Genomic DNA, 26,650 nt, shown 5'->3' with positions numbered 1-26,650 from the left:
TTTCTGCTTAATCAAGAAACGTACTAGTCTGATAAAAATTATTGTAGGTACAATTTATATTTATCGTAATTAGTAATGAATATATTATATGTACTTACGGTACGGTTAATACTATCAATTTTACATGGGTTTACGCATGCCATAATATAAAGCTACTTATAGGTTTTTATTGAAACGGGTCACTCTCGTTATTATTATCATTAGCATAACTGTCCCACTGCTGACTTGCTGAGCAATGGCTGTCTTATTCTTCTACATACCTATTCCTATCCTCGGAAGTCTGCCACTAGTCTGCGTCAAAGGTATCGAGCTCGTCCCACCATCTTTGAGGTGATTTACATCTAGGTTTTGTAATTTCTGAATGAGATCCTAAAACCTTCGTCCCGATTGAAATTGCGATGTTTTTTGATTTCAATGGCTTCACGCACTTTTCTACTGTAGAAATGGCGTTCCGTGGAAAGGACTTTAGGGTCATGTACATCGCAATTTCAATCGGGACGAAGGTTTTAGGATCTCATCCACATGGAATCCTGTCATTAATAAGTGTAAGCCGAAAATAATATCGACAGTCGTTAAATCAAATATCGTCAGTGTTGTATGTCGACAGAGTAACATCCCTAGTGCGCAAACAGTTCAAGTTGATAATCAAAACCAAGTGCGGGTAGTTCGAAAAACTCGCGCGGCTGTCAGAAGGTGTTGATGTCATTTCAAGCCAGTCTTCTCCGAGACCACGGGGACAACGCCGTCCTTGAAACGTTGGAGGTCAGTTTAATATGTAGTTATACGCGATTAAGTCCCGATTTTAAAAATAATGACATACAGTTGTCGTTGTGTGCGTGCGTGGTGACACGACTCGCTGGTCATTCGCATGTATACAGACATGGAAATGATGTGCGGATATTGCGCAATAGCCCAATAGGAGTGTGTATCGGTCCGGAAATACCGCAGGCAACAATTCATTTCACAGTTTAGCTGTGCGGGGCAGGAAGTTTCTGGAGAAAAGCACAGTTGAGGACTGCCAGCCATCTAAATGATGGAGATGGAAATGTCGCGTAGGGCGATGACGGAAAGAAGCGGTAGGGATTAATCCGAACAATTCCTCGAAGCACTCCCCGTTATACATGCGATAGAAAATGCAGAGCGAGGCCACATCTCTACGCAGCACCAAGGGGTCAAGCCGATCAGAGATATGCTGGCAGTTGACGATTCGCGCATGTCCCTGCTCCTTCCTTCTTACATCTTTGGTGGAACCCAACGTGTGGTTGTTATTACCCGTTTCTCACTCATTCGGCATTATGGCAAATTATCAATCACATTCGTTAAAAATCGATCGATATATTCATTTCGTATTAAGAAGCATCAGCACCAGACCCTTTAGTACAACTTGGCTTGTCGCGCGTGAGTCCATACATCAAGCGCGACTTCAAGTATAGACTCGCGCGAGACAAGGCAAGTTGTGCTACTTCCTAGGAATTTGGATACACCAAGAACGTGCCTTGAAGTTTTGGCACGACGATATAATATACTAGCTTTTGCCCGCGGCTTCGTTCGCGTTAGAAAGAGACAAAAAGTAGCCTATGTCACTCTCCATCCCTTGAACTATCTCCACTTAAAAAATCTCGTCAATTCGTCGCTCCGTTTTGCCGTGAAAGACGGACAAACAAACAGACACACACTTTCCCATTTATAATATTAGTATGGATACTTTTCTTCAGACTATAAAAATTGTGCAACGCAATCAATACTTACATAATGTCTGAAAAAACAAACAAATAACGAATGTGATATTATTGTATATGGTTGAAACATTGATCCATCTGATCTACGTTGATAAGTTTCAAATAGTTTTGTCTCGCTTTAGATAAGACCGTGCTTTATATCTAAATAATATATATATACAAATAAGTACACCTATTAGAGACACACATTGCCAATTTGCCACTACAACAAAGTCTCTACTTTATTAATAAACATAATAGTACATTACGATACAAGTGCGGAAAATAGGACATTCGAAACGAGTGGCTTTAAATTAATTAAGAAGGTAACGTCAACGATCGTCACCTTGGCTAGGCCGGCAGATTGTAAGCGTTGGACTGTGGTGCTCGGATGAATTCGATTGAACATTTAATCCGGAGGCAGTGACAATCCACAAGAACCTTAAAAATAATAGTAATCTAATCCAAGTGACTAGGGCCATCTATACGATTTTATATGTATTTCCTCCAAACTTACCTACTGGTTTATCAATACGCATTCAATAAAGTATAATTATAAATAGTTCCACATGGAACTTATAGATGGCACTACTGAAAGTACTTTAAAAAATATCGATTATCACGATTATTATTAGTGATTTAAAACAAACACATCCATTTATTTCTGTGATGAACACAGCAGTTTATTTCTGAATCATTGGTGTTTTTATGTAAATAAAATCCTTCTTATTTTCAAGTACAAGTTCTGCTTTGTCGTTTGTCGTAAGTTTAGATTTAGACACCTACATTTATCTATTAATATCTAAGACCGAGCTTTGTTCGGAAAAAATAACTCAACAATTCCCGCTTACAGCGTTTTCACGTCCAATCACGTGCCAACAGAAGCAAATTTTCAAAGTGACGTACTAAAGCTAAAGAACTATGTTTCATTTCACTTCGACTTGACAACAAACGAACATAATTAAGAATTATATCATTTAAGACCATACGGTAGGGGTCAATTCTCCATACAAACTCTCTCGACTATTTCCTCCCTGGTTTTTGAAGATAGAGCAATGATTTTTTCAACACAGATTGTTAAGTATTATTTTTCACTGTGTCGGGCCGTTTTGATTTTTTTGATATTCTGCTTTTTAAAGACTCTAGAGCCAATCAAAAATTTCCGAAAACGACCTTTTTCATTGTGGCGCAAAAAATTCAAGATTGGTAACAATTAATTAAAAAATCTAAACGATCCGACATAGATTATTTCATTGTCATTCAGATTCTCAAATTTCGTTCCGATTGATTCAGTTTTGAAGGAGGAAAGAGTCGAGAGCGGAACCTCAATTTTGAAGATTTTTTTGAAATATCTTTTGAATGATTTGTTCTTAATGGACAACTTTTTTCGATAAATCACACTTGTATATTTAACTAAAATTCCCTAGTTGAAAGGGATTATCCTCTTAATAAGTATGGATGTCTATAATACGATGTTTACTTACCAGTATCTAGCCGCGACATAGATCACATATCACATGTCACCAGTCTGAAGGTGAAAGCGAGGGATTATGTACGAGGGTAAGGGATTTCAAAAACAGAACACCTGCCTAATCAAACGCTCTGTATTCTCGGTTGAATACAATTTGGGTGTATTCAAGTCAAGGTGAACATGATATTTATGAGTGAGCTACAACTTCGACATTGTTGTCACTTTCCATCAGGTGCGACTAAGGTCAATCACTGGTCAGTCCTTGTAAGAAAGGATTTCTTCTTCTTCTTCTCGTGTCGATGGTCTCAAACTGTGCGGGCCCAAAAGGTAGCGACATTTATCGCCCTGTCTGTCGCATCACGGAGGTCCTGTTGAAAGCAGGCGTACGGGCACGCTGGACAGGACAGCATCTGCTCCATCGAAGGTAAGAAAGGATTTAAAAAAAACAAGACACCATCTTCATTCTTTATTTACAGTGCGACAAAAAAAATATGGAGATTAAGACCTTAAGATATGTTTTAATCTATAGAGAGCTTGTGACTATCTTCTTCTTTCTGCCAATTTCCTCAGCCTCAGCCAGGGTGTCCGGCATCTTGCAGCCCAGGGTCTCGGGCTGTGTGAGCACCAGCAAACCGGCTATTAGACCGATGGCACCGAACATTGCTGATGGTATTCCGTCCCAGTATACCGCCTGTGAAGCAGGAAAATCTGATATAAGTCAATAATTACATCTTGGCCTGACTTTTTTACATAAGGCGGGCACAGACCATCAGTTTTAACTGCACTGTTCAGTCAAACTGTTCAGGTAAAACGTACGTGTATAGGCAAATTTTTGAACTGTGCATCAAGAAGTTGAACTGATGATCTAATCGAAATTTCACTAGTTTAGTTTTAACTGAACAGTTTGACTGAACAGTTAAAACTGATGGTCTGTGGCCCGCTTAACATTTTTTTTGCCTCAGAAGCGGGTGGTTAAAGTCCTTCGAGTTCCTCATGTAACACCGTGTGTATACTTAGTGAACATATGTAAGTAAAGTAAAATACCAAGGTTTGACGACCGTTTTGGCTCGGTAGTGACCCTGCCTGCTAAGCCGCGGTCCTGGGTTCTAATCCCGGTAAGGACATTTATTTGTCTGATGAGCACAGAAATATTTGTTCCTGAGACATGGATGTTTTCTATGTATATAAGTATCTGTCTATTATATATATCGTTGTCTCAATACCCATTATACAAGCCTTCTTAAGCTTACCGTGGGGCTCAGTCAATCTGTGGAAGAATGTCCTATAATATTTATTTATAATATTTACAACATACAGACAAAAAAATACAATTTAAATAAAAGTAACTTAAAATAAATATTTACAAATAGACTAACTATTAAACCCCGCTCCTTATCGTTACTGGTGCAAAAGTACCCCGTGACCCCTTTGGATGGTTATGGATAAATTTTGCACCTAAAAAAATAATATTTATTTATTTATTTTATTTATTTAAAACTTAATGATTGGTTCCCAACGATAATGGTCGTTATCACTGCGGTTCAAGGATACGAGAGCCTAAATTTTAATCTAATTATATTACCCAACTATTATTGTCAATAACGTAATTTAGCCATAAAACGCATGTTTATCGCTGATAAGGTTGACCTTCACAGTTGATGGTCTAATACTAATTTAAATCAATAAAATTACGTATTTCCGTTTACATCAATAAGTGTCGGATGTTTTTACAGTAACTTATTGTATTATCTCTTCTACCCGCGGCTTCGCACGTGTTATATTCTAAAATTGCAGTATTCTCCATACAAATTCCCAACCCTCATTTCAGGGAAGTGGGGGGGTTAGAAAGAGACAAAAAGTAGCCTATGTCACTCCATCCCTTCAACTATCCCTACATAAAAAATCACATCAATTCGTCGCTCCGTTTTGCCGTGAAAGACGGACAAACAAACAGACACACACACTTTCCCATTTACAATAATAGTATGGATTGCCAATTTGAAATGAAATAATTTCCTTAACCTTCCTACTTATGTATTTTTAAATGGGCACTGCACTGATGCAATAAAATGAGGACTGGTATTAAAACAAGAAGTTAAACATACTGAAACGCATAAATCAAAGTGACCTAAGTAAGTTGTACATCCAACATCTTGTAGGAATGATTTAAATTAGTCAGTTTCTCATGGTATGTAATTCACAATCCAAATAACGACATTAACCTTTCAAAAACTTGCACTAGATACATGAATAAAAGTAAGTTCATTAAAAGCATGAACCTGCATTCCCTGAAGTGGTAAGTAGACCACCGCTCAAGTTCCATCGGTTGATTAACTAAATCGTGATATTTATTGCAGTGACAGGTTGCTAGCCAACAACACAATCCCACATCACTGCACTGGATATAGCCACACGGCTTTAAAAAGTAAGGTGAACTAAGCTTACCAAAGCAGGAGTAAGTGGAGCAGTGATGGAGCCAATACGTCCAACCATTGAAGAGAATCCCAGCAGTGTGTGTCGGAACTGAGTCGGGTACAGCTCTGATGTGTAAATGTACAGAGACGTGAATACTGCCGAGATTCCAAATTTGCCGAAGAGAAACAGTACAAGAGCCAGTGTCACTAGTTCTGAAATTAATAGTAAAATATCACTTGAGAATGAAATGGTTGTAATAGGAAGTGGAGCAACTTCTAAGAATTTATTAGAGACTGACAACTCAACAGCAACGGATAGTTGAAACTACGTAAAACCGTTACGTTACGATATAAAAAAGGGATTATTCAAACATGAAAAAGATATAAATAGGTCAAAAAGAGTGAAAATATTATAAAACACAAATCTCGAAGATACGATATCATACTATGATGAAGATACTATCATACTACGCAATTGCAAATATTGCAATTCGTTTAATGTAATGTTTTTAATAAGAGTATCTGATATGAGGAAAAAATCAAGTAAGTGTTGACGTAACGAAAGATAGAGGAGAATGGAAGAGGAAGACATGTTCTACCGACCCCATATAAAGTGGTAGTCAGAAGAGAGGAGTATCTGCATTCATTCACTTCACGCTATAACATATCACATAAAATATTACAACGTACTCCATATCACTTACCATTATTGTCAATAAAAGCGAATGCAAGATTGCAAGCAGCGCTAAGCAAGAACCCAGTCGTCAAGACAGCCTTCCTGCCAACACGATCCAACAACAACACAGCTGTATAAATGGCGGGAATCTCCACCGCCGACACCAGCATATAGTTGACGTACATATTGCCCGGGAGGCCAGTGGAGTTGATGGACAACCCGTAGTAGACGAAAGTGGTCGCGATCCACCAGACAGGTGTCGTACAGACCCGGCGGAGCAGTATTGGCGATTTTAAAATGGTTGAAACCAAACTTTGAGACTGGTCCGTCTGAAAAATGTGCAACGGGATCAACAAACATGGAACTACTTTATTAATGATTCGATAATGGTATCGATGCCTAAGTATATATATAGTAGGCTATTCCTCTGTCAAAATGATATGTTAGGGCAAGATTAAGATTACATCGAAAGATCTCAGTAATTTTCTCGAGAGTGTTTCCATAATCTAATTTTACCAAGTCTTTTTCTTGTTTTGAATCATTGCTTTTACCTGATTTTCCTTAACCGGCGCAGGCGTCAACAGCGCTTGCATAGACTTCTCGCTGATTTTCGTTTTGTTCACTCTCGCCATTTTCTCCAACACAACTTTAGCTTCATCGAATTGTCTTTGGAGAGTAGCCATCTGACACTTTCCGAGACGCACCAATAATAAACAATCATGAAGAAGCAGGGAATGTACAGTGTCATGATGAAATAGCGCCATGGTTGCACGAGCCAGGCTAATCCGGCCATGGTGATGTGGCCTACAGCGAAAGTCGATAAGCATGTTGAGCCTGTCAGCACTCGGTATTTAGGGCCGACTAGTTCCGCTCCTGAAATTGACATTGTTAATCTAATGTAACTCCAGTCCAATAAAGAGACGTTAAAATCTTGGAAAAACCATCAACCTTATCATATCATGACTACATACCTAATAATGATGAATGAAAGAAATTAAATTATTTAAATAAATACTTTTCTCAGATTTTTATAACTTTGATATCTGTCTATCGTTGAAGGAGGCAAAAACCTCTTATATTCGTGGCATATTTTTTGTATAATAAATAATACATACCCAAAATAAAAGCAGCACTGTACGTGCCAGCCCCAAGAGTTGTCTGCAAAATTTGTAGCACCAGATACATGGGATAGTTAACAGAAAACGCTCTGGCCCCTATTTCAAAAAGGCTACAATTGTCAGTGACATATGTCGAGCGACAATTGTCGATGACAGGTGACAAATTACAATTTTATAAAATATTTTCTATAGAATTGCTTACAAACATGACAGGCATTTTGCTACAATTGTATGTATTACAATTATGTTGTGAAACAATAATTATTATTTCTAGGTGACATATTTGTAGAATTGTCGGTGAATCTCGACAGGAGGATTAAGATGTGTCGAATTGTGTGACAATTGTAGTAATTTGTGGTTGACATACGCGTTGTTCAAAATGGCTGCCCATGCGAGTGGTATAGTGACACTATTAGTGATAGTGACAGTAATTCCTACCTATATACTTAAGTTTTCGTACTTAGTTAGGAGTTCCTGTTACTTCGCCGTCGATATAAGTTTCAATAATGCTACGTAAATATGAAATTAAATTTGTAGCAAACTACGGATATCTCAATTTATTTTTATCATTGTACCATCGGCAGCAATGTTAGTACCTTACTACAAGGGCATAAAGCCTACCGATGATTAGTTAAGAGTGTTGCTGTTAGTAAACGCTATTGGCCCCTTCGTAACATTATTAGTACTTAGGTATATTTTTGAGATTTCTCTGCGTTAATACATATTATTATATTAAATTGTGTTTTTAAACTTATGTATCATAAAAAATACTACTTACCTATGTACCTAAATAGCTATCATTAATATTATTTTATACAAATACCCTCAAATTAATTTGAGCGTTTTTTTAGGGTTCCGTAGTCAACTAGGAACCCTTATAGTTTCGCCATGTCTGTCTGTCCGTCCGTCCGTCCGTCCGTCCGTCCGTCCGTCCGTCCGTCCGTCCGTCCGCGGATAATCTCAGTAACCGTAAGCACTAGAAAGCTGAAATTTGATACCAATATGTATATCAATCACGCCAACAAAGTGCAAAAATAAAAAATGGAAAAAAATGTTTTATTAGGGTACCCCCCCTACATGTAAAGTGGGGGCTGATATTTTTTTTCATTCCAAACCCAACGTGTGATATATTGTTGGATAGGTATTTTAAAATGAATAAGGGTTTACTAAGATCGTTTTTAGATAATATTAATATTTTCGGAAATAATCGCTCCTAAAGGAAAAAAGAGTGCGTCCCCCCTCTAACTTTTAGAACCATATGTTTAAAAAATATGAAAAAAATCACAAAAGTAGAACTTTATAAAGACTTTCTAGGAAAATTGTTTTGAACTCAGTAGTTTTTGAGAAAAATACGAAAAACTACGGAACCCTACACTGAGCGTGGCCCGACACGCTCTTGGCCGGTTTTTAAATGAACGAGTTACCTTCGCATTTAGGTACACCGAATTCCAAATTTAAATAGTTTTAATTTGTTATTTGTATATTTTTATTGTAGTACCTAATGGTCAATGTTTTTACTTCTTCTTCTTTTATTCACGTTTATAAGAAATAAATTTTATATATCTTAATAATTCAAACTTATTAAATACTTAGTATAGTGCCAAGTTAGGTATATATCTTAGATATTTCTATTTCTTTGCCATACACCCGTTTCAATCAAACGTTGAGCTATTCCTTTATATTTAAGTATTAACTTTCATTGCGGATATTAATTTGTTATCAACACATACATACCGTCGCTGCGCGTGCAAATTTCGCTATGTGTTTTTAACCTACTTTACAGGAGACACAAAAAACTGTTTATTTCGGCAATTATTGAACATAAATAAATCAATATTTTTATGGCATAAGTATTTTCACTTTTGCATACATTAAGAAATAACTTGAAATTATATTTCAGTTATTATAAGGTTAAAAAAATATTTTTTCATAAATATGTTACATAGCGATTATAATTTGAGTCGTAAAAAACCGGTATGTGTCTTACAATCACTTAACTAGATTTTATTCTTAAGGAACAAAATACAATTTGTGCACTTTATCGTCACATGGTTATTTAATCATATGATTTGAATTAACTATGTTGTTGTTTATTTGTAATTTAGCAATTCATTTTCGAATTAATTATTTCAGAAAAAACACGATTTAATACTATAAGCTTAATACACAATACTATAATAAAAAACTCGATTAAATTAATATATTACAACCAATATACTACAACCAACACAACATACTACCAGGGCCGGATTAAGGGTAGAGCGAGTGGAGCGGCCGCTCTAGGCGCCACATGGTAAGAGGGCGCCAAAATCGAGAATGTGGAAAAATCCATACAAAAAATTATATGTTGCGTGGGAGCGCACATATCACAAAATGGCGAGAGGAGTCGGAAATGAATCCACCTTTTGAAAATCGAGATTTGTAGGTAATTCAGATTAAGTGGAAAGTTGCACCACATTGCCATTCATAAGGGCGCTGTTGCTAGGGCGCCGTAAAAGGAGGATTCTAGCCCTTGACGAACCACGTTGTTGTGCGACGAACGGCAAAGTTACGTCGCTATCCAAATGCAAAAATATGAGTCTACCCAATAGTCCAAAGCGGAGTTCCTCATAAAGCCAAAGGCGCAAAACGTCTCAGAGAGGCGCAATTTGGTGAGTCACAGCAAATGGTGAGCGAATTTGAAAGCACTCAGATCACTTAGTGGCAAAATACCGAAATGGGCATCCCGACGGTGACGATCGAGTCCGCAGTTAATCTCTTAGTATTATAAAAATAATAGTGATAGCGAAATATAAGGCCTAAATAAAAGTCGGGAACATAGACGCCCTGTGAAGTCAAAATACCCCAAAATATGTCAAAGACCGCAGCTCTGCAGTCGATAAAAGCTTAAAAGTTCGCGGATTCCCCGATGGCGGGTTGTCTTAATTAATCGAGTCAATAGGAAAAAAAATCGCGTTCGCTTCGCTCGCGCTCATTATTTATTTAGTTAAGGACAAATTCCGAATCTGCTTTCCTGACTTGGCCACTATAGTGCTCCATTTTGTATGTTATTTTATGTGCTTAATATCCACGTTCAGCCACACGTAACTATACTAGGGTGCGACTACGAAAGTTCAACCATTTGTCCCTTTCGCGTTATTTGCGTTAATCTTCAAATTACGGCATTACTATGAAAAAAATTTCGCGCTCGCTACGCTCGCGATTTATTTTCCTACGTATTGAGACTTCTTCCCAAGGGCGCCGAAACTCAAACTCGCTCTACCCTGATCGAGTGCACGGGCCGGCGCTGCATACTACCAATATATTACAACTATAATAATATTTTTTTTTCCATTAATTTTTATGAATAACTTCCATTCATTTCAGTTACAAAGTTGCTCAATGTGGTATTATGTAAACATTTATGTATTGAATAAGATTTCATTATGCATTTTTTAACTTGAAAAAACCGGATAATGCTAGTCTGGCTCGAACACCGAAGGTTACGTGTATATTTTACTATTTTTTTTTCTCACAACTATATTAATAATCATGTATGGTGTAAGACGATTTATTTTCCAAATTTCATAGATTAGGTCAAACGGAAGTACCCTATTAATTTTGACTTCCTTGAGAGTGTAGATTTTTGTTCAACTCAATTAACCTATGTAGTATTTACTTAGAAATAAGGTTTTTTTACAGCTTCAAGGAACGGTACAGTACATTTGAGTATAGGGTTTTTCCGAAAAAAATAATATTGACAAATTGATAAACGGATTGACAAGAAAGTACATAATTGTGTAAGGGTTCCATTTTTCTTTTTTTATCCGAAAACGATAAAAAATCTTTGTCACTCAAAACTTTGTGTGATTTCTCAAGTCAGCTTTTTCTCATTTATTAAACATTTTATTTTCATTTATTTATTTTAAAATGTTTCCAGAAAGGATAGATAGATGACGATGTCTTATGCAATGTTAAATCACTTGCTATTTTTTTAAGTTACTTAGCATAACTTTATCGTATTTCGATAGTTTGTAATATACGTTTACACGCACTGAACCCTACACGAAATTTGTCATTATACTAAACACTAATAAATTTCTGACAGTTAATCTTAAAAATCAATTTAAAATGATTTATTCTTAACAAATATTAATAAATAACTATTCGGTCAGAGTGAGTACTTTCAGACATAGTCTCAATAAAAACTCTCAATAGAAACTACACTCTGTCTTATTTATAGAGGTTATACTTGACTACAAACCCACCTACCATAAACCATTTAAACAAGTTTTAAGAGAGTAGGCTAGATTTTTATAAGAAAAGCCTGCTATGTGACGCAAAACACACGATCTACAAATAGTACAAAATTATCGCTGTGTATGAGATTGTACAAATCGGGCACAAACATCTAACACATCTTTTTATACAATATTTCCGAAAATATAGCTATGTGTCATAATTCACATAGCAGGCGCAATTCCAAAACTGCTGTTATAAGAAGATAATGTAGTTATGTGATTTATTGCAGTTAGCGATTATAGGAGGAACATTCAATGTATGGGCATCACATACCTACTTTTGATAAAACCTGTAATACTGAAATGAGCTCGACGCTGTTTTTGGAGCATATGTATTTAGAAATAAGGTTTAAAATGGCATTGAAAACGAAAAATCGTTAAAAATCACATAGCGAATTTTGCACGCGCAGCGACGATACATACAATCACGCCTGTATCCCATAAAAGGGTAGGCAGAGCACACGAAACTACTAAAGCTTCAGGGCCACTCTTGGCAAATAAGGGGTTAAAAGAAAACGAAACTGTGACATTGCAGTGACAGGTTGCCAGCCTCTCGCCTACGCCACAATTTAACCCATATCCCATATCAAATTTATCAAATAACACGAATTTGCGGTCGGAAATCAATTTAAGATAGTCATCTTTCTTATTATATCCATACTGCAATATTGTTTTTGAAACAAAATACTAACACGTAACCAATGCCTACTTGATACACATAAATAATGTTACCGAAGAAAATTATATAATGGTTGGAGAGGATTTAGGTAATGAATAGTTTTAAATAAGTTTTATCGAAGTTAACAAAGGCATTTATATTTATAGTCAGCCAATAAACATAAAAATTTCCATTAAATAAATTTACTTATTGCCATTTGAGTCAACCAACTACTATTCATAATTTGATACATTTATCCCTATGGTTAGTCGTGACAATTGTATTCTACAATTGTCGCACCTGTCAGCGTGGTGAAACCAATAATTCTACATATGTAATATTTTGTGACAATTGTCGCACCTGTCACCTATATGAAATTGGGGCCTGATGAGTCCAAAGAGCGCTAAGTTGAAGACATTGATGCAGAGCGCGACACGTCTCCCATACTTGTCGGATATGTATCCTGTGATTGGGAGGACAAGTAGGGTGCCAATACTGCTTAATGTACCGGCCAGCGCACGTATCCACTCTTGGCAGCCGAGATCAAACTGTAACAAGTTCAACATAAATGTATTACAAATTCAAACACTGGGGGAAATAATATATGTAAAAACCGTCGAAAATTGTTAGAAACTTGAATCTCCCTCAAATGTTAATATGAATAATCTCATCATTCTCTTGCCCTTTTTCCAGTCACTTGAAGTCGGCGCAGCATGTCTTCCTCATCCATACATCTCTATCACCCGTCATCTCATCATTAACTTGCTTTCGTTTCATATCATGTCTCACACAGTCCATCCACCTCTTCTTCAGTTTTCCTCCCCCGTTACTTCACATTCATTCGTAATATCTTTCTCGTCACATGACTTGGTAAAGAAAAAAATCATGTGATGATTTGACTCGTATTTAGTACGTAGTTCCATATTGCTCTTTTAACCTACCTACTAACCTCATAAACAACTGAATTAGTTCTCTCGTACACAAATTGTAGTGTATAGGTGTCTCGAGTACATATGGCAGTCGGTGTCCGAGTGTGATGGAGCACGGACGTGCGGTGTGTATTGGCGAGCCAACCCGATGTATATAGTGTAATAGAGTGACATTACAAGTGGCGACGAGGATAAAAGCAAGTACTTACCACGTGAATCTAGTATTCGGAAAAGATGGGATAGAAACATAAGTAACATAACCTATAAAATCGAGTAACGATGCGCCATGATGCACCGTTATCTTTTTGTAAACAGGTTTGGTTACCTGCCGTTTTAAATTACTGGCATTCTTAGTAGTTTCGGAACGTAATGAAGCTAAATGAAAGTGTTCATTAAATACTACAAAGCGAAATGATTATAACGGCAGTTTTTCAAGAATTAAGTCAAAACCAAATAAAAATAAATGAAATGTTATTTCTTTCAACCGTGCGAATATAAACCTTAAGCAGGTAACCGATAGATGTAATTAATAAAATGTTTGAGGCAATTGACAACATACGGCCAGCCTTCCTAGATTGTCATGCCTATACAGGTGTCGGTGTGTGGCTCCTACCTACCTAGTAAACGGTTTGGTTACCTACCTAGATTGCCAAATGTTTTTAGGTACCAAAATGTTATTTGAGTTTATGTGTAGTGGGTTTATAAAATTGATTTATTATTTACATAAATCACAGCCCGGAATCATTACAATAATTTCCGTCCAACCAAGAGAAATGATATTTATTTTTAATTAGTGAAGTTACCATCTACCTGTTGGTTGGTTTAATACACAAAATTATGTGATGTTGCTAAATTTATAAATGGTTAAGCTATTTACCTAAATAAGGCATTTACTTGAATGATAAAATGTTGTACAACCATCACACTTAAATGTCCTATGGTAGCATTAGTCGATGTTTGAGAGTAAGGTGAAAACCAAAACAAACTAGATAAATACTTACCTAAGTATACTTCCTTACAGGGGTGAATTTACGTAAAAGTAACGTAAGTCACGACTTCATTAAGTGGTTATTTGAACTACAGCTGCAAATGAAAGGATCTATGCATATGTCGGGAAAGTAACACTTATTTAGAGATAGATTATCACTTGAACGTGAATCTTTTGAATTGATTGAACATGCCATAAAATCATGACTAATACTCTTGTCGCGGATTGACTTACGTAAACATTCCTAACGCCGATTTCGAGCAGTTTTATCTGAGTATTTAATTACTTAAAAACCAGAAAACCAGATGGGTTCACATTAAGTGCTAAATATACCTAAAAGTGATATACAGGATGGTTCTTGATAATGAACCTAACGACGTGTCAAATTTAACGAAAAAAAAACACGGTATAGAAAAAAAAATACATTTTTGAAGCACTTATGATAAGCAGTTTCCATCTAAGTATTAAATTACTTTACCAGTAAAGTCGGCAGAAAAAAAGAGGCATTAAACGGATATGCAACTCTGTACATTCAATTGTATCGAACATTTAATTGGCACCTAAGTACTATGAAATTTTATGCCATTTGTGGCTGAAAATAAGGCATTAAATTGCGAATTTGGAAACAGCACATGGAGGTGCACTCTGTACATTCAATTGTATTGTTTAGTATCGACCGTTTAAATGGCATCTAAATACTATGAAATTTTATGCCATTTGTGGCTGAAAATAAGGCATTAAATTGCGAATTTGGAAACAGCAGATTACAGAATCTGGACATTTAATTGTCATGTGTGTGAATTGGATAACAGAAATTCTGGTTATTAAGCTAGTTAATACAGCAGATTACCGAATCTGGACATTAAATTGTCATGGAAAAAAAAACCTACTGGTAACAGAATAACAATGACCTGACCTGTACAGTGTGCACGGCTCATTCAAAGCAGATAAAATGTATCTGGTCATTAATTTGACATGACTTTAGCCTTACGAGGATAAATATAGATATATGTGGAACCAGCAGATTACTGAATCTGGACATTTAATTGTCATGTAAAATAAATGAAAAAAAAACATACCTTGGTTAAGGCAGATATATTTATCTGGTCATTAAATTGTTGTAAACATAGTTAAACAGCAAAAAAAAAAAAAAAAAACTGAACATTGAATTGTTGCAAATATGAGCTTAATGATAATAACCTAAACACGAAGTAAATTACGGTTATACTGGTTGAACGTGCGCTTAAATGACGCTTAGATCAGATGATAAATGCTATCTGAGCCTTCAATTGTCATAATAGTAGATTGACGTCGGTCAATAAATATCATTAAATTGAAACCGAAATAAATTACACATATGAAAGAAAAAAATACCAAGGCATCCAGTGCCTGAGAGTCTGAGACAACTACCCCAGTAAAACACTCAAGTACAATGACTGAGTACTTTGAGATAGCATAAGTTGAAATATTTTCAATATAATATATTTTGACTTGTGTTAGTTAGAATCATTAAATTGATTGGGTACAGGTTGCCCCAAGAAAGTCCAGTATGGCTTCTTAATTGTCGTTGGAGGCATTTGACAGCGAAGGTGATCCTACATCAGTAGGAGTTCGGTAGGAGCGCTGGAAAAGAGCACTCTTTATATACCTAGATGCCGCTAACGTCAATCAGAGTGAAAAGAGTGAAAAAAAAAAAATAAATAAAGACAGTTCATTGGTTTGACATTGCATTGTATATAAAAAAAACACGTAGTGGTGCAGCTGAATTGAATAAAATTAAGCGAACGCTTGATACATTTCAACAACGCGGAAAAAAAGAAGTTGCTAACTCTGCTTACCGTCAACAAGGCTTTGTCAGTATGGGTGACCTCAAGAGAAAGACATGCCTATTTAAGTTGATCTATGATAGATTTTCAAAGACAATCTACGTCAGTTGAAAATCATTACAAAAATATATTGGTACTGAAGGTACTCGTTATCAGTTAGGGTAATAGGTACATACTGCAGAGATTCATGTAGGTGAATCTCATACAAGTCAGGTGTCCAGTTAAAACAAATAAACTAATGGATCTGTGAGCCTCTATTGAACTAATATAGAAAAAAAAATAAGAAATAAAAATGCTGAACTTGTTTGCGTAATTTCACGGGAGGATATTGAAATCTCACTAGTGACCTTATTTCGTCTGGTCAAGAAAATGAACAAAAGGACAACAATCAGCGGCTGAATCAGCTTTGTCTGTAGTGATTGTAAAATGTTAAATAATCACAGATTTCAATGCTTCACGTCAATTATCTAGGTACCTAACTACTTACAATGCACATTATTTAGAAGTTAGGGAACATGATTCTATTCTATATATAAATGGATTGATAGACGGATGTGAAGTTAAGGGTACAACTGAGAGAAATTTGCCTTGTGAATCTAACAAACTCGTCTTGTTGCGTGTTTATCTGTTTGAAACAATAGTATTTTAGTAAAGGGAATAAATCACAATATTGATGATACAAGTCGAATTTGTACGAACCAAACAACAAGGTCAAACTTGTTAAAATATATTTTATTGAATCAGCCAAACATTATGTTTAAATCAATATGTGACATGTGCTTTTACAAAATCGACTTGTTGGTTTAAATAAAAGATTGGTTCAAAAAAAAAAAAAAAACAATAATATTTCCTCCCACGAACGCTCCGGCTGTGGAATGAGCTATGTCAAGGTATTCCCCGATGAACTACAGTATGGGGTTCTAAAAAAAAAAAAGGACTATACAAGTTTCTAATGGGTCGACGACGCGCATGTGACACCCCTTGAGTTGCAGGCGTCCATAGGTTACGGTGACCGCTTTCAATTAGGAGGCCCTATAACTGTTTGCCACCGACGTGGTATAAAAAAAAATGTAGAAGGAAGTGTAACTACACTTAACAACATCAAACTTGTAGTTGGAATGAAAGAACACGTAGGCGCAATTAAAAAAAAAAAAAAAAAATAGAAATGTTGAACGAACATTAAATCTAGTTGTTTTTCTCTCCGTGTGACACATAAATAAACGCTGAGTCTGTCAAGATATAACATCTCCTGAAGGAATTTAAAGACACAGCTGCAAAAACAAATTCAAATCGTGGTACCTGGGGAGAAACACTGTGCTTACCTACTACGAGGTAGTTACCTCGTAGTTCGGTGAGCTGTATAAGTATTCTGTTACTCCTGTTACTCCGGTCAATTTCAGTATGACTTGATGCCTTGTAAATGGGCATGCTGATTTGTTCGGTTAACAGCGCAAAGAAAGTAAATGAAGGAGATAATATTTGGGTAATAATTTAGATAATATTTTATCAAAGGAATGGAATGCACTCCCACCATAGATGTTCCCAGAAAAATACGACCTCGGTCTCTTTAAGATAAAAGTGAATATGCTAAGTATTACTGAATCGGTGAGCTCCATCTTCGACTATATCTTCACCTTCCATCGGGTGTGACTATGGTCAATCGCCAATCAGCCAAAAAAAAAAAAAGTGGTTTTGTAATTTCTTTAATAATCATATTATAAAATAGCCTAGCCTAAGAGTTAAGATCTTAAGATAGATAAAGAGATAATAATAATAAAAAAAAGATGTTGATAAAATACTTTAAAAGAAAAGTGTTATCTAAAATATATACATACTGTGTAGATATAAATCGGATGTTAGTATAATTGGGTCAATTGGGTAAGCACTTCTTAAATAGTATATGAACAGCTATCTATTTTAGAAAATTAATCGTTGATTACTTTGTGTGGTACAAAGTATCTACGAGAAAGAAAGCTGATCATGATGAAACAAAATCAATAAAACGATAAAGTGGATACGTGACCCTGAATAGGATTTTAATGCATATTCTATATAGTATCTCTATGTATTACAATGCAATGAATCACGAGCCCTTTCGATCCAGAAAAAAAAACAGTAGACAGTAAAAGTTTTAATAACTATGCACTGCAATTTATAATTAAATTTATGAGTAGATCTAACTAAACATTATAATATCCGTAAGTATTATGAATTGCATTAGATGAAATGAAAAATGAAATAAATGTTTATTCAAAAACTAAACCTACAACTAAATTTATCTTCTGCCAAACCAGAGTATGGTTTGTCGGCAGACGAGGCTCCAGATACATTAGGTTCTATAACTAAATACTTATATGTACTATTTACTAGTTACTAGCAATAATAGGTGCATATAATGAAGTATAGGGCCGATACAATCAGTTATCAATGTTATCATCAATAATTACCTAATATACATTAGACGCCTGACAAGCGACCTATTAAAAAAAAAATAATAATAATGTAAATCATGAAAAGGTATGAAATTAGTGAAATATTATTGTACGAGCCGTACACCTTAGATGATATGATTCTTGATGGTTGATGGTAGTCTTGATAGAAACACTGATTTTTGATACACTTATAAATTTATTGATAACCAAGGTATACTGAGTACTAGCTAGGAGCACGTATAAACATAAACTAATGCATAAATCGATGTATAGCGTAATCGCAAATACAGCGATCAATCAATCAATCAATCATTATTTATTTGCAATAAAACATAACTAAATGCATGCAAATGCAATCAAGCAATGCAAAGCAATTCTAATCAAGTCATAATTATATTAATTTTAATGCTGACGCGAGAAATGTGCGATGCTTGCATTGTACAATTATATTGTATGATTTGTATGCTATTGAAGAAAGAAAAAAAAACAATCATATATGTATATAAAAAAAATGTACTAATCTAGTTTTCAAAACAGTCTGAATTGAAAAAGGTAACAGATTTAAAGAAGAAGGAGGGAGACTGACATCTAGGAATTGTAGTTAATAAAACACACAAGTATGTTTGAGTATACACTGCAGGTGGTGGTGCAGCGTCCGCTCTGAGTCAACCCTCAGACCGGAATGTCCTAAACATATGACTAAAGATAGAAAATTAATCCCTAATTATAACTACTTCACATACAGTACTAAGTGGTAAAGACGGAGATGATCAAGTTAGGAATGACGAAAGTGGGCAGACAATTAGAAGAAACGTAGTTCATTAAAAAGAAAAAAAAAAGAGATACACGGCACAGCATGGCAAGTATTTGAATTAAAACTAAATTGACCTATTATTTAAATATTTATAAAAAAAAAATTAAAACAAGAAAGGGATGTAGTGTATAGGTGTCTCGAGTACATATGGCAGTCGGTGTCCGAGTGTGATGGAGCACGGACGTGCGGTGTGTATTGGCGAGCCAACCCGATGTATATAGTGTAATAGAGTGACATTACACCCATCATAAGCATTATGAAACACATCGAAAAATTTACAAACACTGACCACTTTAAACCCACCTATGCGTAATGGCAGAAGCAGAAAAGACGTATTCGCTCAAAAAGGCATGAGAGATGATAGGGAACACCAATAGTAAAACATTAAAAATTTGGAACCGTCCAAACTGTCCCAACTCATTAATCAGCACCCAATCAAGATTGATTACTGAATCTACAGGTTCATCTGGCTTATTATGTCGGCCATTACTATGCCAGTCTTGACCATCACTTTTTTCTAAATTTTCTGAATGTTTTCTTGAAGCTGGTCTATCAGCCATGATGTTCCTTAGATTGTTATGAGACTACTGCGATCTGAACTTGAAAAAATATACTACTCTGATAAAACGGTTGCATTTATCGGAACATCGGAACGTCCGATGAAAACTGCCTTTAATCCATACTCTAGTGATATGTCGCTGGTTTACTCGTGACATACTTAAGCCAAAAATTTCAAACACTAAATTTTTCAAGAAAAATATGCCCTTAAATGAAGGTGACCGATGAAATATTCATCTCCTGGGCCTTCGAATGCGAAGACGGCGCAAGGGTCCTGCACTGACCATGTATTTTTTTTATTATATTTAACCCTCTAGATCAAAAACCAATAGATCAAGACCTATCGGAAGGTCATTTTATAGGCCTTTGAGTGGCTAGTGACTAGTGATATTAAATGTGGTTTGGGAGCTACATAAACGCCTGAATAATTTTTAAAACACGTAAAATTATCAAATACTTACCAACTAATTAAAACAAAAATTTAATTTCTACAATATAATTAACACTCAAGAACAACCCGATAGAATTTTATATTATTTTTAAATGTTTTGATCGATATCAATTACTTAGCTACAAACCTGTTTATATTGTACTATTAGATAAGATCGCCTTTGTGTGTACCGATTATTAAATGATTTGCCTTAATTTGACATTGATGAATTTGATTAAGTAATTAATAAGTACGACTTATCTTATTAAATAGCTATTTTTTCTAAAGAAATAATTACTACTATATTATTATAATCATTATGAAAGTCACCGAGAACCAATTTTAGCAGTCTCTTGGCCGTTTCTTAATGTCATTACTCATTAAATAGCTCTGCCTTCTACTACGAGTAAGGTATGTAGTGAATTTCCACTACATACCTTACTCGTAGTAGAAGGTTGTTAAAATTGTATAGAGATAGAATAGGAACAACATAGAAGATAAGCCACTGGACATTATCTATATCTAAATAAGCCAACCTATCAAATTTGGCCTATAGGATAATACGTAAAACCGGTAAAACTATCTTATAAGTTATAATATAATTTTTATTACTTTCATGTTATCAGCACCATATTTAATGATAAAAACTGTTTTGTAACTTGAGTATCTATGATAGTAAATAATAATTCTACGCATTCAAAACAAAGTCTAAACAGACACAACAATTTTCAATCGCGAAACTATCGGTTCATTTTAAAGTATTGTGATATTTGAAATTCAATTGTTCTGCATTATATGGGCTTAGGAAAAGTATAGGTGTTAGGTATGAAAAACGCTGATACGCAGCAGAAAACTATAGAAAAATTCCCGTAATATACATCGGGGAAAATCTCGACTCGGAGACAAATGTAACTGGTATAATTTTTCCATGTTTTACAATGTATTCATTATTAAATAGAGTGTCCACCGGTTATATATGGTAGGCGTGTTCAGTGGAATACATGTAGGTAGAACTCTCTGTAATAATGGAAAAAATGGATTAGTTACAATTGCCCCCCAGTCGAGTTTTGTCCCGCTGTACCTTACAAAAAAATTGCTGAAGCTATTCTGTGACAGATGTTTTGGTGCAGCCGACCTTATATCAGATCTTTTTTTTTAATTACCCTCTTTTAGTGTCCCACTGCTGAGCAAAGGCCTGCCCTCATTTTTTCCACTCAACCCTGTTATCAGCGTTTTCCCACCAGTTTGGGTAGAATGCGTCTAGGCCCCCCCCCCCCCATATCAGATCTTATGGAATCAAAATGTTTCAACGGCCGCCGCGCAGCTAGCATTCATTTTTGACATGTCAATAAGATTACAATAAACGGCCATACAGAATTCACATCGGTTTTTCGTCTTCGTAGAGCGTTGTCACTGTCTTGCTTATGTGACGTTAATTGTCTCTTTCCAAAGATCGATGTGCCTTCTTTATGGTCGTTTATTGTACGTTTATATGTGACAATCAGCGTCACTCCTTCTCATACGTTGCTAGAAGTAAGTGATAATGATGACCTAGCAAATAGTATCGACCTTTATACTCCCTTTGTGTGAAGCATAGAAAAAATTTAGCTTCATGTCTGATTACTAAAGAAAGCAGCAGATACTAATATGTGAGTGTGCACGGGAAAACATCCCACTTTATAGATTGCTATAAAACCGCTTTGTCGGTTTATTCATATAAAGATACAAGAAAATCTCGCCTTAATGATACCTAACAAAGTGGGGCGTTTACAATCACATATGTTTTCGCCTATAATATAACTGCTAAAATTGGATGTCTTACGATATTGCTATAAATCATAGAACAGGCGCATTAAAAATTTATTATAATAAGATCTTAAGAACGGCTCATAAAACCACAAAACAATTTACTGTACGGAATCACTTACCGTAATTATACTAATTATGATTTATATTAAGCGTAACACTAAAGCAGCATGCCGGAATCCCTTTTAATATTGAATATAGTAACAAAAGGCGCAAATATATAGGTGGTATTCAAACTGCACGTATTTTCAACTACATGTTTCGTCTTTTTTATTATCTTAGAAATTATTATTATATATTATTTATTATCTTAGAAATATTGTTCGAATACGCCAGAAAGACTTTTTTTTGCTCGAGGATAGTTTTGTCATATTAATACATAGTCTACCTAATCTTTTGATTGACCTTTAAGTGTTTTAAGGAACCTTTTCAGTATACAGGGTGTCCCAAGACTATGGGACATGAACGGAAAGTACCTTAAATATCGTAGATAGGGTATTTTGCTACAAGAAGACTTTATTTTATTTTTAAAACTAAGTAAAACTCCATTCATAGATTTTTAAATAATTACATGGTTAAACCGGGAATCAAACCCGCTACACGAGAAAAAAAAAACATCCTGTAATTTTGTCATACCGATCGATAGGCTTCATCATAAAGATTATCTTTCTCTAAATAACATAGTGTCGGAGATAAAAGGAAGACCATGAATTTTAACATTTTACATGGCAGACTCCTTAGCCTTAAAATTTGTCCATACATTAAAAAAAAAAAAAATTTTTTTTTGAATGCAGTTTTACCAAGTTTTAAAAATAAAATAAAGTCTTCTTTCAGCAATATATCCTATCTGTGATATTTTAGGTACTTTCCCTTCATGTCCCATGGTCTTGGGACACCCTGTATATTTTATTTCCATTAATTTAAAGTACCTGGGCGACCGGGCTTGGCTCAGTTCTATTTTATGCGTTTATTAGACCGACGCACTTACGACAGTTACGACTGAGCCACGCGCGGCTGAATGGCGCTCGGACGACGAAATTATAGCGACCATATTTTTCGTTTATTAATGCGACAGAAAAACGCATGAAAACTCAAAAATTCGCGTTTTCCGAGACCTAAGACTAAGCTAGATCGATTTTTCACTCCCGAAAACCCCCACATAACAAATTTCAGCAAAATCTTTCGACCGGTTTCCGAGATCGCCGGTATATATATAAATAAATAAATATACAAGAATTGCTCGTTTAAAGGTATAAGCCGTATAAGATATATACCTAAATATACAGGCTACATGTATGCATCTACGATAATTTCAAGTTATGACGTTGGTTTCTTTATTACCCTATTTATTACCTACCTCCACAGACAAAGTCGCAACGCAGCTAATAAATAAACTCGAAATTAGTAAGTAAAAGTTGAAACGGGACTGTAACCACTCAAAAATTCGCGTTTTCCGAGACCTAAGACTAAGCTAGATCGATTTTTCACTCCCGAAAACCCCCACATAACAAATTTCAGCGAAATCTTTCGAGCGGTTTCCGAGATGGCCGGTATATATATAAATATACAAGAATTGCTGGTTTAAAGGTATAAGCCGTATAAGATATATACCTAAATATACAGGCTACATGTATGCATCTACGATAATTTCAAGTTATGACGTTGGTTTCTTTATTACCCTATTTATTACCTACCTCCACAGACAAAGTCGCAACACAGCTAATAAATAAACTCGAAATTAGTAAGTAAAAGTTGAAACGGGCCTGTAACCACTTAGGGTAATGGAAGGAAACACTCCCGTTTCAATGGAGCAAGTTTTATATGATCCCGAGTAAAGGTAGCGGCCGTAAAACGGAACATTACGGAGGCTGGTTACTTGGTTACTTCCCGGTTACATTAGAACATGCTTTGAAAATATTGAAGATACAAGACACGCTGAGCAGATACATGCGTTTCGTTCTTACTTATATGAGATAATTTACTTATTAAAATAAGGATATCAACATACAGTAAGCGCTTTGCTTCTTCTTTTCTTATGCGCACTGCCAAGGAGTGGAATTCGTTGCCGGCGGCTATAATTTCGAGCTTATATAACCCGGCAACCTTCAAATCAAGAGTGAACAGGCATGTTCTGGGCGTGCTCACTCCATCGTAGGCCACGTCTTTGCCTTTGGCTAGTCTGTGACCAAGAGTAAGCCCATTTATAATAATAATAATAAAAAATACAGTCTGACAAAAAAGAGTAGAACTTTAAAAAGTGGCAACATTGTAGTGGCGTTCCTTTCCATCAATATGCGTGAGTAAACGGAACGATCCTACGATATTGCCAATTTTTAAGTTCTATGTTTTTTGCCAGTACAACTTAAATATTAATAAAATACGAACCAGGCATTTCGTAATAAATCTGTGCGAGGAAGCCGCTAGCTCGTCGGTCACTATTACGTCAAACTGCGTGCCCTTTTTATAATAATCCAACAGTGCAATGCAATAATAATATATAGTTATAGATATCTGCGTTTATCGTTCACTGATAAATACCAAACGAAAAAAAATGTATCCATGAATCCACCATGTAATTTTATTCTTTAGGTAAGTGACTGGTGTTTTTCATTAGGTAGTTACTAATTACGATTTTTTTTGCTGTTGGTAATCGTAAAATTTCATAATAAACTAAGTTTTATAATATCTAAAGTTCTTTCCCCTTTCTTCACCCCTCCAACCTTCATTCATCACATCATAATTCAAAACCTGCACAGCCTCACAATTTTAAAAGTAGGTGTCTATTAAACAGATACATAATAGCCCCCTTTACTTAATTAGTAAAACTTCCCCTAGCAACCCCAGTCATCCCTGAGGACTTTGCAGCAATTTTTTATACCCCACTGCATATTTGAGCATGCCTTTTCTATACAAATTGGATTCTTTTATTTGCATTTTTTATTGCAAACAAATAGATGAGAACGAATTTTGTTGAACTCAATGAATTTTGAATCGCATGGGTATATTTGAATTTACAAATTTTAATGAGGGGCACACACGCCCAAGTATCATATGCCATATATATGGTACTTGGGCGAATTATTGACATAGGTACTTTCGTAATGTGTAAATAATTATCGCATAGTGTGGTAAAATACCACCTGGCCCTTAGGAGAGGCATTTGCGGCTTTGCAAATGATTACAATCATATAAGCACGATATTTTAATAATGGAACATATCCCACATGGATAGGTATATAGCTCATACAAAAATGTTATTACTGTATAAATGATTTTTTGAATGATATTTTCTAGGATTCAATAATTTTATGATGACATTGTAATTAGATTCTATTTATTAAGGTTAGTTTTAGTTTTGACTTGTTATATAAATTGGTATTATAATTATAGTGTCAATTGTGTGTATCGTCTTAAAATGTATGTATGTATGTACGCCTGTAAAGTTAGAGTTGGGTGAGACTACTTGAGTAGCAAATATATTATAACCTAACCATCGCGGTTCAACGCGGTAATGCGGCAAGCGTTATGGGTACTTTTGCATCGGGAAGCTCACGGGGGGGGGGGGGGGGCTTGGTAGGTTAGGTTTTTGTATATGTGTGTGTATTGTTAGGTTAGATGTAGTTTTTAAGTTTATGCATGTTAATGTAAGATTATTGGTTCTTGTCTGGTGCAATGTCCATAGATGATATGAATACAATGATGAAAGTTAGACATAGACATAGACATAGACATTTTATTAATAATATTATAAATATTACACGTTCATCAATAAAATTATTTAACAGCAATTAAATTAAGATTATTACAATTTCAGTCTAGTTATAATTTCGAATATTTAATTGAAAGATGCATTCATTGATTATATTACATATGATATAACCTAATATGTAACCCATTCTCCACATGCATAAATAAATCGGGACTACCTCTACATTCCTAATGACGTTTGTTCGAAAATCACTTGGCCTAACTCATTTGGCCGAATTATGAAATGCCTAACGCTCTTTTGGCCTAACGATCATTTGGCATAATTTAAATTTTGCCCCAAAAATGACATTACCCAGAACCGATTCGCTGTCAGAAAGGTAGGTTTAGGTTAGGTTAGAACTGTGACCTCACACAAATCCGAATCGCTTCTAAAAAAGTGGGTTTTAACGACGTTAGGCGAAACAATATTAGGACATTTAAATTAGGCCAAATGATCATTATGCCAAAAAATATTAGGCGATCTAAAAATCGAAGAAAAAACTTTAGGAATCTAGATATACATCCAAATAAATCATTTCATTTCATTTCATTTATTGTATTGGATAACTATATACTGTAGGTACCTATCCACAATTCCACATAATAATTAGTCAATAATTAGTCAGCCAAGGAACATACCGCCCTATTACCTACGCCTACTCTTATCTAAGCCTTACAAGCCCATGGCTAAGTCCGGGGCTTTAGAATTAGACAAACACACCAACACTATAATATACAGGATGTAAACCTAATACGGGCGAACCTCTTAACGGTGGTGAGTATAG

At 35.3% G+C, this 26,650-nt stretch overlaps 1 protein-coding gene across 1 annotated transcript in view; it reads right to left on the bottom strand.

Annotated features, from left to right (window-relative positions):
- Positions 1-3,624: 3,624 nt before the first annotated feature.
- LOC125229872 (organic cation transporter protein-like) overlaps positions 3,625-26,650 on the bottom strand; it is a 44,574-nt gene continuing 21,548 nt past the window's right edge. Inside the window, 8 exon segments of the mRNA XM_048134810.1 lie at positions 3,625-3,880; positions 5,635-5,816; positions 6,308-6,608; positions 6,831-6,949; positions 6,952-7,152; positions 7,395-7,486; positions 12,720-12,883; positions 13,285-13,337. Of these exon segments, the coding sequence (XP_047990767.1) occupies positions 3,713-3,880; positions 5,635-5,816; positions 6,308-6,608; positions 6,831-6,949; positions 6,952-7,152; positions 7,395-7,486; positions 12,720-12,883; positions 13,285-13,337 (1,280 nt within the window). The 3' untranslated portion in view covers positions 3,625-3,712.

This window comes from Leguminivora glycinivorella, chromosome 9 (genome assembly GCF_023078275.1).
Source record: "Leguminivora glycinivorella isolate SPB_JAAS2020 chromosome 9, LegGlyc_1.1, whole genome shotgun sequence".
NCBI classification, from domain to species: domain Eukaryota; kingdom Metazoa; phylum Arthropoda; class Insecta; order Lepidoptera; family Tortricidae; genus Leguminivora; species Leguminivora glycinivorella.
The sequence above is the reverse complement of the archived record's forward strand: the minus strand, read 5'-3'. Positions and strand labels throughout refer to the sequence as shown.